This window comes from Panthera onca, chromosome B4 (genome assembly GCF_046562875.1).
Source record: "Panthera onca isolate mPanOnc1 chromosome B4, mPanOnc1 haplotype 2, whole genome shotgun sequence".
NCBI classification, from domain to species: Eukaryota; Metazoa; Chordata; class Mammalia; order Carnivora; family Felidae; genus Panthera; species Panthera onca.
This window is the reverse complement of record NC_138345.1, coordinates 73,056,782-73,071,113: the sequence shown is the minus strand read 5'-3', so window position 1 is coordinate 73,071,113 and position 14,332 is coordinate 73,056,782. Positions and strand designations below refer to the sequence as shown.

The 14,332-nt window shown below is 40.0% G+C and overlaps 1 protein-coding gene across 3 annotated transcripts in view; it reads left to right on the top strand.

Annotated features, from left to right (window-relative positions):
* Positions 1–14,332, top strand: part of SLC38A1 (solute carrier family 38 member 1) — a 67,278-nt gene that overhangs the window by 15,127 nt on the left and 37,819 nt on the right. For 2 of the 3 annotated variants that reach the window (XM_060657865.3, XM_060657864.3), the window contains exons 3-5: positions 1,394–1,607; positions 12,820–12,895; positions 13,184–13,299. In XM_060657865.3, coding sequence (XP_060513848.1) covers positions 1,486–1,607; positions 12,820–12,895; positions 13,184–13,299 — 314 coding nt within the window. In that variant the 5' untranslated portion in view covers positions 1,394–1,485. The remainder of the gene's footprint in view (positions 1–1,393; positions 1,608–12,819; positions 12,896–13,183; positions 13,300–14,332) is intronic. The other variant, XM_060657866.3, reaches the window with a different exon arrangement.

Sequence of the window (14,332 nt, the reverse complement as noted above, 5' to 3'; positions counted from 1 at the left end):
TTTTGACCCTTTATTTTTTTTAAGTTTATTTACTTATTTTGAGAGAGAGTATGTGTGTGAGTGGGGAGGGGCAGAGAGAGAGGGAGAGACAGAGAATCCCAAGCAGGCTCCACATTGTCAACGCAGAGCCGGATGCAGGGCTCAAACCCACAAACCGCAAGATCATGACCTGAGCCAAAATCAAGAGCCAGATGCTGAACCAACTGAGCCACCTAGGAGCCCCTAGAGTTTTGACTCTTAACTAGGCTACCGTCATCTTACAGGATTCAGGATCAGACAAAATGTCATCCAAAAGGGTTTACCATTGGAGGTAAAAAGAACAAACTTATTGGCATTCTGCTTCATTCCATGGTCTCTGTCCCCTCACTGGGATGATCCTGCTGAGGCTCCTCTATGTGCATAGACCTGGCTTTTTAGGTTGCGTTTCTTTTTTTAATTTTTTTAACGTTTATTTATTTATTTTGAGAGAGAGAGTGAACAAGGGAGGGGCAGAGAGAGAGGGAGAGAGAGAATCCTAAGCGTAGAGCCCAACACAGGGCTTGACTCTGTGGACCACGAGATCATGACCTGAGCTGAAATCAAGAGTCGGCTGCATAACCGACTGAGCCACCCAGGCACTCTGCCATCTGCTTCTTAATTTGTGATGTTGTGTGTCTGAAACTCTTTTCCTTCTTCTACACCATTGAAATGTAAGTTCTGCTCATCCATGTGGGGGAGAATATGAACTCTGCAAGTCTTTCGTTTCTGGAGAGGAAATATAGTTTTAGGTGGATTAACCTAAATCCCCAGAGTATGAGTTTTTAATTCCCTAATTCCCTGACATGGAGTGATTTCATTGAAGAGATTGATTTAATCTCTCGCAGTTGATGGATAAAGTGTTTGCTAAATTTCAAAACACAGATTTGTCCTTTGCTGCTTGACCTCCAGGTTGGGTAGTTGATCCCTCATGATGCCATTTATTGAGGATTTGCATTGTTATTAAACTGGGATTGCTAAATCAGAGGTGCTTTTGTGTCTTTGTCGTCTGCACCCACGATGTGTGTGCCCTGTGATCAGATGCACTAAAATAACTGAGTCGCTTTCATTTTAAACACACTGTTTCATAAAAGGGCATCGGTATTGCCTGCAGCTGACATGGTGTTCCTATAAACGTGAACACAAAGATTACAGGACATGATTCACTCTGTAGTTGAGATGGAGAGAGATTTATGACAGGCATAAAATTTAGAGATAAGCCTCTATAACTAGATGTACAAAGATTGCTTTAATGCATTAGATAGCAAAATGTGTTAAATTATCGGTAAACTTTTTTTTTTTTTTGCTTGTAATAGTTTATCTTTAATCAGTGGCGGTATTCATATGTTTAATAATGTTTTCTTGTGTTGTATTTTAGGGGTGTCAAGCTTCTATTTTTGCTGCTATCCCTTTGTAATACACTCAGAGCAGAATTTGGACTAATTTTTTGACCACAGATACTTTCTAAACATGATGCATTTCAAAAGTGGACTCGAATTAACAGAGTTGCAAAACATGACCGTGCCCGAAGATGATAACATTAGCAACGATTCCAATGACTTCACTGAAGTAGAAAATGGTCAGATAAATAGGTGAGTATTTTTCCACTAACACTTTCTATCCAATGAAAGAAATGTCTCTAAAATATTATTCTGGTTTTCAGTTTTTCCCTTGAATTATTCATTACTAAAGTTATGCTCCATTTGAAAATCTAATCTGAATTTCTTATGTGACATCTGTTGGGCATAGTATGCAATAGCAGATGAAACAAATAGGAAAGTAATTTATTCATCCTTTCAATTGAGTCTAATAAAAAAATATCAATACACTGGACCCCAACCAGCTCTAACTTTTCAAAGCTCTGTGCTTGTGAATTAGACAGACTACTGCCGCATCCCGTATCTGAGTGTGTAACACTCTCGTCTGCCCTCACCCACATACTAATCAACAATGGTCCACGTCTTATTTGCCAATGTTCCCATTTTAAAACTGCAAACACATTATTGCAAGCATCATTTATGACACAGCTTTTAAATAATAATAACAATGGGTTAGCCCCAGTGGCTCTCTGAGAAAATGTAGTAGAGAATTAGTACATGAAACAGAAAGAAAACAGAGCACGAGTGAGAGAAAGTAGGGAGGCAGATGGGAAGAGTCTGCCCTCAGAGTTCTCGGCCCCAGTTGTGACCTCAGCATGTCCTTGCAGCTCTCGGGTCCTATGTTTCTTAAGTTAGAAGGGTAGGACCAGTGTCTTTTTTCTTTTTGGTTTGTTTATTTATTTATTTTGAGAGAGAGAGAGTGCAAGCAGTATAGAGGCAGAGAAAGAAGAGAGAATCTGTCAGCACAGGGCCTGACATAGGGCTCTAACCCATGAACTGTGAGATCATGACCTGAGCTGAGTGCAGACGCTTAACCAACTGAACCACCCAGGTGTCCCAGGACCAGTGTCTTTTTTAAAAAAGTGATCTGAGGCATTCTCTGACATACTGATTTTATAGCCAGCATATGTAGATCCCTTAGCAGGACGCTCTCCAGCTTGGGACTCAGTGTTGTGGTTTGCTTGAAGAATGCAGCCCTCCTAAAAGACCAGGGGAAGAGAGCAGAGTAGACACGACCCCTTATTAGAACACCACCGATCTACACATTTGGGGGGTGGGTGGTCAGAAGGAAATTGGGATCACCACCGATCTATACATTTGGGGGGTGGTCAGAAGGAAATTGGGATTGAGGAAAAGGAAAACATGTCAGCTCACCAGGCATCTTTGTGGAAAGTGTTTCTGGAAATCTGCTCTGTGTTCTGATACGGCGTACAGTTGGAAGTCCAGCAAAGGACTCAGCTGCCATCATTTACAAACTCAGAAATTCCAACCCTGCCTCGTCTCCCTTTTCCCTTCCTTAAATGTTCTTAGAGGTTAAGTCTGCAACCCAGACACTTCCTCGTTATTATCCAAGTTCACTGTGTTATGATGTTTCTTATTGTTGGATGCAAATTTGCTTCTTGCACCTCTTCTGAGTCATTATCAATAATAATTACCATTTCTTGAGCGCCAGGTGTTTTTACATATATTGCCATTTTTCCTTATAACCTCATGCAATGCATTCTTTTGCAAATAAGGATGGTTTAAAAATGCGTTTTACAAATAAGGAAACTCAGGCATCGAGAAATAAAGTAACTTGTCCAAGGGCACACGCAGGACTGTGAGAAATCCCTGTCGTTCTGCTCCTCTCCTGCTGCCTCTGACTATAATGCTGGGGCATTAGTGAAAAAGATCGTCTTTACTGGTTTTATTTAACTCTACCAGTGCTATTTTAAGCTCTGTATACCTGGAGCGTCCCGCAGTCACTGCTGACCTCCACTTAATGGTGCATGGGATTCTAACCATTTCACAACTAGGACACTTTGGTTTGATAATGAAGCTTCATTCCCAAAGCAGTGCAAACCTGGAGGACCTTCAAGTGAGTCATTGATAATATTCAGTTTAGAATCTGAGCCAGATCTTTAAATGTTGTACTTACTAAACTGAAAATACTAAGTTTTTGAGGAGGTTACAGCTTGCAGTGACTGGAAATATCCATTCTCGCCTGTGGCTTGGGCACCTTGCCTGGGTGAGCTCACTTCCTCACAGGCTGTGACTCAGGCAGTAAGCAGCTACAGCGGGAGAGCTGGCTGGTGCTGACCGCTTGCTTTGTGGAATTTGGTTCCGCTGCTGCAAATACAGTGTGAGGCATTTCTTTCTTTAATATCCTCTCTTTCACTGACACAGTTCATGAATCTTGCTTCATTCCTGGCTCTAGGACAATTCAAATTAAAAACAGGATATGACAACGAGAAGCCAAAAAAAAAAAAAAAGGCAAATTAAAAACAAAAAAACAAAAAAGACACCCATCATGATTCCTGCAAAAGCTGTACCTAAATACCTTTCACACTTCTTGTGGCTTTTTCACATTGGTGAGAGGAAAGTAGGCTCAATTATATGAATCTAAGAGAGCCAACTCCCAAAGGAGTGAGTTTTTAGGTCACACTGCCTCTTTTTAGGAAGCTAGAGAGAATGTTGAAAACAAATGTTGGTCTCTCCTTACCTGGCATGTAACTGGTAACTTTGCCCAGAAACTCCCCACGAGGATACTATGAGAATCATCTTTTTTTGGGGCACCTGGTGGCTCAGTTGGTTAAGCATCTGACTCTTGGTTTTGGCACAGGTCATGATCTCATGGTTTCATGAGTTCAAGCCCTGCATCAGGCCCTGCATTGGCATTGAAGAGCCTGCTTGGGATTCTCTGTCTCCTCCCTCTCTCTGCGCATCCCCAGCTAGTACTGTCTTTGTCTCTCTCAAAAAATAAAAAAAATAAACTTAAAAAAAAAAAAAGACTAGTCTTTTTAAGTTTAGTTAAAAATAGAGTAGAGCCATTTTGGTATTAGGACACCTGCCCTTATTCCAGTTCATTTGTTTTCTTTCATGCCCTAATTTTTGGGTTGTAGTCATAGAAATCTATACCTGAAACAGCAAATCCTTTCAAAATGTCCACTAGACCAGTAGTGGTGATATTTTAACGTGCGTATGAAACACCTGGAAACCTTGTTAAAATGCAGATTCTGGTTCAGGAAGTCTGGGATGGGTCCTGACATTCTAATTTCCAGCTAGCTCCCAGGTGATGCCTGTATTGTTGATCCATGGATTACACTTTAGTAGTAGCAAGCTCAAACTTTCTAGGTGTAAGCTTAAGAGAAAGAGTCATCTTAATCATCTTTCTATTTCTTACACCTTGTAATGGTATGATATGGTATGATAATAGTGCATGGTACAGGGTGGATGTTACAAAATATCTGTTAAATGAGAGAGAGACAGACAAAGACACACACACACACACACACACACACACACACACACACAGAACAGTTAGTGCATGGTTTGGATTTAGACTTGTATTGAATCCTGGCTCCATCAATAGATGTTGTGTGGTCTGATGCTTCGAACCTTAGTGCCATCCCTGTGGGACAGGGATGATAATAATACCTTACCTCATGGGATCGTTGGGGAATATTAAATGCAATACTGTTATACTGTTTGTAGGTTAAAATTCAGGCTCTGCATTCAGCCAGCTCATATTCAAATCCTGGCTCAACAGTTTTAGTTGTTAGCAATGTGACTTCAGTCAAGTTACTTAATTTCTCTAAAATGGAGCTAATAATAGTACTAGCCCGTGTAATTATTGTGAAAACAGATGAGAAAACCCATGTAAAGTACTTGGCAGTGTCCAGCAATAGTAAGCCTTTTAGTATGAGAAAAGTATGTATCAATAACAGTGCAACCCTCTTTCTTTGGTAAGCACGTCTGTCTTCTCCACCCCAAGGAATAACAGCATTGCTTAAGGTTTTGCATGGTGGCCGGTTATTGTTACCTTAAAGCTGTTGAAATGTTAAAGTTGTCGAAATATTAGTAGATTATTCTGTGTCCATGCACATATTCATGTATTTTAATATCTATCTACTGCTGTTCTCATCTCGATGTAGAGTTAGTGTTGTTACGACCCTAGAAGCATCTAACAAAATTTGAGTGTCTTACTAAGATTTTTCTTAAAAGAATCTGGGACAACTCTTGTCACTATGCCCTGTACTAGCCTTTGTTTTGGTCCCTCTGTATCTTTCAGAATTTATGTACTAAATATGTATCGCTTGGAAGGACCCTTGAAAATTTAATTATCTTGTCTAAACCTTAGGGAAGGAGATTCTATAACTTCTTGAATTCAGTTTTCATGTCAGAAAATTCTTTCCTTTCTTTAATGGATCCTGTTCCAGTTAAAGTCTCCTTCCCCTCCTTTTTTTCTCTTTTCAGTAGAGTTTACCCATCAAGTAAGGCTTTGTTTACTTCTCAGTCTTCTCTTTATTTATTTTTAATTTTTCATTAATTTATTTTTTAATTCCAGTATAGTTAACATACAGTGTAATATTAGTTTCAGGCGTGCAATATAGTGATTCAACAATTGTATACATTTTGTACATTACTCAGTGTTCATCACAGTAAGTGCACTCTTTGATCCCAGTCCCCTATTTCCCCTATCCCCCCACCCACCTGCCCTCTGGTAACCATCAGTTTGTTCTTTATAGTTAAGAGTCTGTTTTTTTGTCTCTTTTTTTCTTTATTCATTTGTTTTGTTACTTAAATTCCACATATGAGTGAAATCATGGTATTTGTCTTTCAGTGACTGACATTGTACTTAGCATAATACCCTCTAGGTCCATTCATGTTGTTGTGAATGGCAAGATTTCATTCTTTTTTGTGGCTGAGAAATATTCCATTGTAGATATATACCACATTTTCTTTATCCATTCATCTGTGAATGGATACTGGGGTGGCTTCCATAATTTGGCTACTATAAATAATGCTGCAATAAACATAGGGGCGCATATATCTTTTCAAATTAGTGTTTTCATAATCTTGGGGTAAATACCTGGTAGTGGAATTACTGGATCATATGGTATTTCTATCTTTAACTTTTTGAGGAACTTCTGTACTGTTTCCCACAGTGGCTGCACCAGCTTGCATTCCCACCAACAGTACAAAAGGGTTCCTTTGTTTTCACATCTTCACCAACTCTTACTGTTTCTTGTGTTTTTTAATTTAAGCCATTCTGACAAGTGTGGAGTGATATCTGGTTGTGGTTTTGATTTGCATTTCCCTGATGATGAGTGATGTTGATCATCTTTTCATGTGTCGTTGACCATCTGTATCAGTCTTCTCTTGAAATGCCTTCCTGTGTCTTTCATTCTTTCATGTTTTCCAGTCTCTTTGTTACCTGCTTCTTTGCTCTTGTTCTTTTTTCCTTTTCCTTTTTAATAGATTGTTAACATTTCAGGGAAGGAACTCACAAAGGTCATTTAAGTTCAACCACTCATCCCTTTTGTGTGACGAATCTTCAAATGAAACACTATAATCTAGTAAGAACCTGATTGGTGGAGATTACAATAGGAAGATTTTCTTCTTGTTGTACAACCCATCCTTAACTGGATTGTTGTTGTTGCTGATTTATTTTTGGTTTTAAATAACTGTTCTATGTTTCTCTCCTCCTTTCACACTACCTCAGTATAACGCCTACATCCTCTTTAAGGCTTTGTCTATTGAAGGTCACCACGACAGACACTGTAGGTTTTTGTTTTGTTTTGTTTTGTTTGCAGAACAATTGGCTACCTAAGAGTTGGTTGAATTCTGCTTTGTGGGTACAGACCGACCCTGTGGAAACTCTTTTTTTAATAATACCTTTATCATCTGAGACCACATGTCAAAGGCACCCTTGCCCATAGCCCATTTTTAAGTCAGTAAATAGAAATTTTATTTCAGTTTCTTTGCCAGAGGTCAGTGCTTTTTAACACGCAATTGCATTTTTTAAATGGTGAGATAACAGAAACTTGTGATAAGCTGCATGACCTAGTTATTTTGAATAGACTTTTCCATTACAAAAAAGGTTGGCTTCATTTGTTTTTAGAAAATAGTTTACAGAAATACAAAGATATAAAGAGATATAAAGAGGAGAACATTTTGGAACAACACAAAGAGAATAAAGAGGCGTTCTTTCAGTACTTCATTCTTACTGAGCTAGATTTCCCTGCAGCCTAAGCTACTCCATAATTCCTAAAAAGAAGATGCATATTTGGTTTGTGGAGGGTCTTCTGAGTTGCTACTGCATGGGCAGGTACATTTGGAAGGAGAGGGAGTGAGGACACCACATAACCGCTCGGGATGCAAAGTGACCTCATGGCTCAGTCTGTGCCACAGAAAAATAGTAAATAGGTCAGAGTCAGAAAACTCCATTCAGACCAGAGTATAAGAAGACTCATGGAAGATGAGGGCTTTGAACTGGGAGGACAGGGGTGCCTGGGTGGCTCAGTCAGTTAAGTGTCCAGCTCTTGATTTCAGCTCAGGTCATGATATCAAGGTTCTTGAGTTTGAGCCCTGCGTCAGTCTCTGTGCTATCAGTGCAGAGCCTGTTTGGGATTCTGTCTCTGCCTCTCTCTCTCTCTCTGCCCCTCCTGCAGTCTCTCTCTCTTTGTCTCTCTAAATAAATAAATAAATACACTTTTTAAAATCTTAAAAAAAGAAAAAAAATGTATTTTGAACAGGCAGAACTGCACTGGCTGAGAGCAGGGTCTCCTGAAGAGAGAGTGGATTCCGACTGTAGTTGACCCTCGAACAACACAGGTTTGAACTGCACGGGTCCAATTTTTTTAGCAAATACAGTACAGTACTGGCAATAATTTTTTTTTAAATTTTTTAGAAGTTTTTATTTGTTTTTGAGAGAAAGAGAGAGAGAGCAGGGGAGGGGCAGAGAGAGAGGGACAGAGAGAGAATCCCAAGCAGGCTCCACACTGTCAGTGCAGAGCCTGATGGAGGGCTCAAACTCACAAACTGTGAGATCATGACCTGAGCCAAAGCCACGAGTCGGACGCTTAACTGACTGAGCCACCCAGACACCCCTGGAAATAATTTTCTTAATACAGTTTTCTTTTCTCTAGCTCACTTCAGTGTAAGAATACAGTATATAATACATGTAACATACAAAGTATGTGTAATCCATTGTTTGTGTTATCGGTAAGTCTTCCAGTAGGCTATTACTAGTTAAGTGTTGGGGGAGTCAAAAGTGATACGTGGATTTCTGTTGCAGACTATGAGTCTGGAGTGCCCTCTTGTCCAGAAAGAGAGCAGATGCAGAATTGAATACAAGAGAGGCTAATGTCAGGGAGGAGACAAGAGCCCCAAACAGGTGTTTTGTCTCCGTATTTATTGAGCTCACAGGATATTACCCACATGGTGAGCATGAAGAAAACCAGATATTACACACTTGAGCATGGAGAAAACAGTCAGACAGTTATCATTAACTTATGTGTGTAAGAAGCAAAGGGTCTGGGGGGCAAGTGGAGTTTGTGATCAAAGCACAATAGTATATTGGCATCAGATGGAAAGTAATTTACTGCAAGTGATATCACAAGTTACTCGTGATCCCATTATAATATCTTGCTAGCTAACCTTGGGTGCTTTCGCCCCATGGTGGTGGCTTTCTGTCCTAAACTTCTAACCCATTTATGTAAGCAAAACCTGTTTCCCCACAGATTTCCAACTGCACAGGAGGTCAGCATTCTTAACCCCTGTGTTGTTCAAGGGTCAACTGTACTTGTTTTTCAGAGTTTTCAGTCTCTGTTCTCAAAATGCACTGGTCTTGTCTCAGGCCTCACCCCTCTTGGGAAGATCATTTTGAGAAGCAGGGGGAGCTAAGATTGGGACATTGAGACAAAATTAAATTAATCAGTACAGGGAATTCATACTTGAAGCTTTTTCAGTGGGGGAGCCAGTGAAGATTTTTGGGAAAACCTATTAAGCCTAACCTCCGCAGAAAGTAGACTGGAAGAGGCAGAATCAGGGAGACACTTGATACACATGTTTTCTGATGTGCTTTTTAATGGTTACTTGCTACTGTATGTCACTTTATCATACTCCCCCTGTAGAAGTTCCGTAGGAAAGATCCAGCAATCATGCAGGGACTTTATTCTTTATCCTTTTACGTTGCACAATGTTTGACCCTACTGAATGCCCCTGGTGTCAAGGTGTCTGTGGCCCATCCCCTGCCCACCAGTCCTCTGCCACCAGCTCTGAGTGCCGCCAGGCTAGGAACTTAGATCTGCTGTCACAGGCGTTTTATCAGTGTTTGGTTTGGTTTCTTTGAAAATGTTGGGGTTTTTCTTTTGACTTAAAAATAATAGAAATTCTTGGGGGCACCTGGGTGGCTCAGTCAGTTAAACATCCGACTCTATTTCAGCTCAGGTCATGATCTCATGGTTTGTGAGTTCAAGCCCTGCAATGGGTTCTGTGCTGATGGCACGGAGCCTGCTTGGGATTCTCTCTCTCCCTCTCTCTCTCTTTCTCTCTGTCTCTCTCTCTGCCCCTCCCCTGCTTGTGTGCTCACTTGCGCACGCGCGCTCTCTCTCTCTCTCTCAAAATAAATAAGTAAACATTAAAAGAATAATGGAAATTCTATTTGGAAAACAGGTCCCTCCACAAGAAAGGCAAATGAGGGAGCTTCTGGATGAAGATTTGGTTAGAATCGAGTTATTAAAATTAACCTGATTAAATAGAGCCTTTTACTTAATAGCAACGCCAAATAGGAGTCCATTTCACCCTAGCAAGTCCAGCACCCACTTTCTTTGGGCTGCCTGTGTGAAAAGGAAGACACCTTTCCCTTGCCCCTCTTCAGCCAGATCCGTAAACCTCAGTTCTGTGTAAAGATTTAAAATGCTAAGGGCAAAAGAAGGGCCACACCAATCATTAATAACAATGCTATCCAGCTGCCAGATTGGTCTCCAAAGATACTTTCATTATGTTGTCTTGCTAAGAGCCTGCAATACTATTTCTTAGGCGTCTGCCTTTAAGTTTCCTCTGGCTAGTCCCACCCAATAGAAGAAGCGTTTCCTTCTCTGGATTCCTTATCTAATCTCAGGTTTGCACAGTCAAACCTATTCTGGTTTTAGTGGCACAGTTTCTCCTGAGTTTCAGGAGACCGAGGTTTCCTTCTACCTCCTTTCGCTCTCTCACGGTAACTGGACAGGTTGTAGACACAGGCAGATGCTGAAGGGAATAAGCCAGAGATTGTGCTGCTTATATGAGGTGATGGTCCCAGAGGAAGATTATAGTATGTATATTGCTTATCTTTAGTTTGTCAGGGCAAAATGAAGCAAACTTGGAGAAGTAATGCCAGGGAGAAGCCAGACCTCTTAGATTAAAGGTGAAAAAGGTAGGTAGCTATAGTAAACCAACATTGATGATATCTGTCTTTCGTTTAAAAATGTTTTATTGTGAAATACCACATCATTCAAAACAGCTTATGAAAATCTAGTGTACGGTTTAAAGATACCTGCTTGAAAATAGTCCAGTTCAAGCGGCTTCATGTTTATTAGTGAAAAAATTCACTGTGACTAGTTCTTGCTGAGGCCGGACAATGACATATTCAGAAGAAGAGCCTAAAAGCATCCCTAAGGTGTTTTACTAATACATACAACAGTTTACCTATGAATGGCCCTTTCTTTGACAATAACATTTGTTTTCTTAATGGGGAATTTTCTTTTTTAATTAGAAATTTAGGCCATAAAGTTCTTATATTAACCCTGAATATATTTGATGATTCTTAGAGCTTTCTGAATTCCTGCTTCAATTTTTTAAAACATACTTTTTAAAATTTTATTTATTAATTTTTTAAAGTTTTATTTATTTATTTATTTATTTACTTTTTAACGTTTATTTATTTTTCAGACAGAGAGAGACAGAACATGAACGGGGGAGGGTCAGAGAGAGGGAGACACAGAATCTGAAGCAGGCTCCAGGCTCTGCACTGTCAGCACAGAGCCCGACGCGGGGCTCGAGCTCACGGACCGCGAGATCATGACCTGAGCTGAAGTCGGCCGCTTAACCGACTGAGCCACCCAGGCGCCCCTCTTTTTTTTTTTTTTTTTTTTTAATGTTTATTTATTTTTGACACAGAGACAGAGCATGAGCAGGGAAGGGGCAGAGAGAGAGACACACAGAATCTGAAGCAGGCTCCAGGCTCTGAGCTATCAGCACAGAGCCTGACGTGGGGCTTGAACCCTCGGACTGCCAGGTCATGACCTGAGCCAAAGTCAGACGTTTAACCGACTGAGCCCCACAGGCTCCCCTATTTTTATTTTTTTTTTAAATGTTTTTATGTATTTTGAGAGAGAGTGTGTGTGTGCGAGTGGGGGAGGAGTAGAGAGAGGGAGAGAGAGAATCCCAAGCAGGCTGTTAGCTAGGAGCCCAACACAAGGCTCGAACTCACAAACCTTGAGATCATGCCCTGAGCCAAAATCAAGAGTCAGACACTTAACCAACTGAAACCCAGGCGCCGCTCCAGTATTCTTTTAAATGCCAGCTTTATAGGGCATCTGGGTGGCTGTTGGTTAAGCATCCGACTCATGGTCTCACGGTTTGTGAGTTCGAACCCCACATCGGGCTCTTTGCTGTCAGTGTGGAGCCCACTTTGGATCCTCTGTCTCCCTCTCTCTCTCTCTCTCTCTGCCCCTCCCCCACTCTCAAAAATAAATAATCATTTAAAAAAATAAATGCCAGCTTTATAGTATCCTTGACATTACCTAATTTTCAGTTAGAGAAAAATCTACATAAAAGTTAACTTGTATTGTGTATAGTCATTTATTAATATTGAATGATTCGAATCTGAATGATTCGAGATTATAGTTCTTTTTGATTTAGGGTTGTCTTTCATATCATCTCAGGATGAGCACCTGCTGTTAATAGTGTTTTGTACTAAGTACAGTGAGGGGTATAAAAACAAATGAGGTGGGGCCCCTGGGTGGCTCAGTCAGTTGAGCGTCCGACTTCGGCTCAGGTCATGGTCTGGTGGTCTGTGAGTTCGAGCCCCTTGTTGGGCTCTGTGCTGACAGCTCAGAGCCTGGAGCCTGCTTCGGATTCTGTGTCTCCCTCTCTCTCTGCCCCTCCCCTGCTCATGCTCTGTCTCTGTGTCAAAAATAAATAAACATTAAAAAAAATTTAAAAACAAATGAGGCAAAGTATCTGCCCTTGGGACACTCATAGTTTACTTGGTAAAACAAGAGTGTAAACAACTAATACTGGCAAGGGACAAAGCAAAATAAAACAGAAAGGTGGTTGAATGGGGCTGTAAACTCTTAAGTAATTGACTGATAACTTTCCCTGTGTGATGTTTTGATAAGTAATAATGTTAACCTTCGATCATTATTGTGAAATTAAATTATTCTGCATGTCTTTACAGCAAATTTATTTCTGATCGCGAAAGTAGAAGAAGTCTCACTAACAGCCACTTGGAAAAAAAGAAATGTGATGACTATGTAAGTGTCATTATAATAAAGTTTGCTTATTTGTTTTAATCCCATAAATTGGGACAGATGTTTTTAATGCATGTAGCATCCTACCAAAAGTATAGCTATTTATATTCCCCAGGATATTCCATGGACCCTGTGTGTTTTCTCCTGAAACCCATTTTGGAAAATAACCAGACCACTAAACAAGTATTTCTTGAATTTTATTTCTGCACTGGTTCCTAATAGTGCTTTAAAGATTTTGACATGATGAACTTTCTTGGGGACGGTTTTGCTTATGTTTGTCTCTGTGTTTAGATTCCAGGAACAACCTCCTTAGGCATGTCTGTTTTTAACCTAAGCAATGCCATTATGGGCAGTGGGATTTTGGGACTCGCCTTTGCCCTGGCAAACACCGGAATTCTACTTTTTCTGTGAGTGTTGACAGTGCTGTAATTTCCATTTTAAAACTGTATTTTCTGTATGTTCCTGTTCATGTACAGAAGACACTGGAAATATTTCCAAGTAGTTTTTATTTCATTTTATGTTTTTACTAACTTGGCTAAGTTGTGAGTACATACTTTTATATTGTTTATTGGAATGATTTTCCAAGTTGCACCTAATGTTTATAAGAAAGTGGAAGGAGAAAATCTTTTCATTAATCAAAAACACCAAAATAAGCATTTATAAAAAGGGTTAAAAGATTTCAAGATAGCATTTTTTTGGTATTTTTGGATTCTTTACCTGTCATTTTAAATCTCAGCTAAAAGGTCAAAATATTAAGAGGTATTTAATCCAACCACTCACCACTTCGGTGTTTGGATTGCAGTGGAACATGTACTATATCCAAAGGTGATTGTAAATTTGTTTGTAATAAATAGCCAAGAAGCACAGATGAGAAATTAGCATGTACTTTTCTCTGAGAGTTAGTTAAAAGAAATTAGGCAATTTTGTTTTTAAATAACTTTTTCTCACACTGTTGAATGGGATTTTCTGCAAATGTACAGAGAGCTTATTTTTAGTTGGAACAAGATGAAAACAGACATAGAATTTATACCAGGAAAATTCTCACCCAGCCTGATTCCCTTCTCAAACCTCTAAGGAGTGTCAGGGGTGTTTTGCCTGATGAGGCAAGGAGGACATTCTCTTCTTCCAGCCTTTTCCCCACAAGACTACACTCATGTCTTTGTTGGCCTTGCTGAGTAGTCTGTATCCCTGGGTCGTTTAGATAGGAGCATCATCTATGCTTGGAAGCAGTGACCGAAATGGCTAGTAATCCTACAAATTGTGGATATACCTTTAGAAAGACTTAGAAAACTGCAGTGAAAGTACATTGTTACCCATTCCATTACTCAGGGATCAGTGATGTCCAGCCATGCTGTGCCATACTGGTCAGTAGCACTAGGGATTAATACTCTTTATAAATTTTTTTTAAAAAATGTTTTTATTTATTTTTGAGAGATAGAG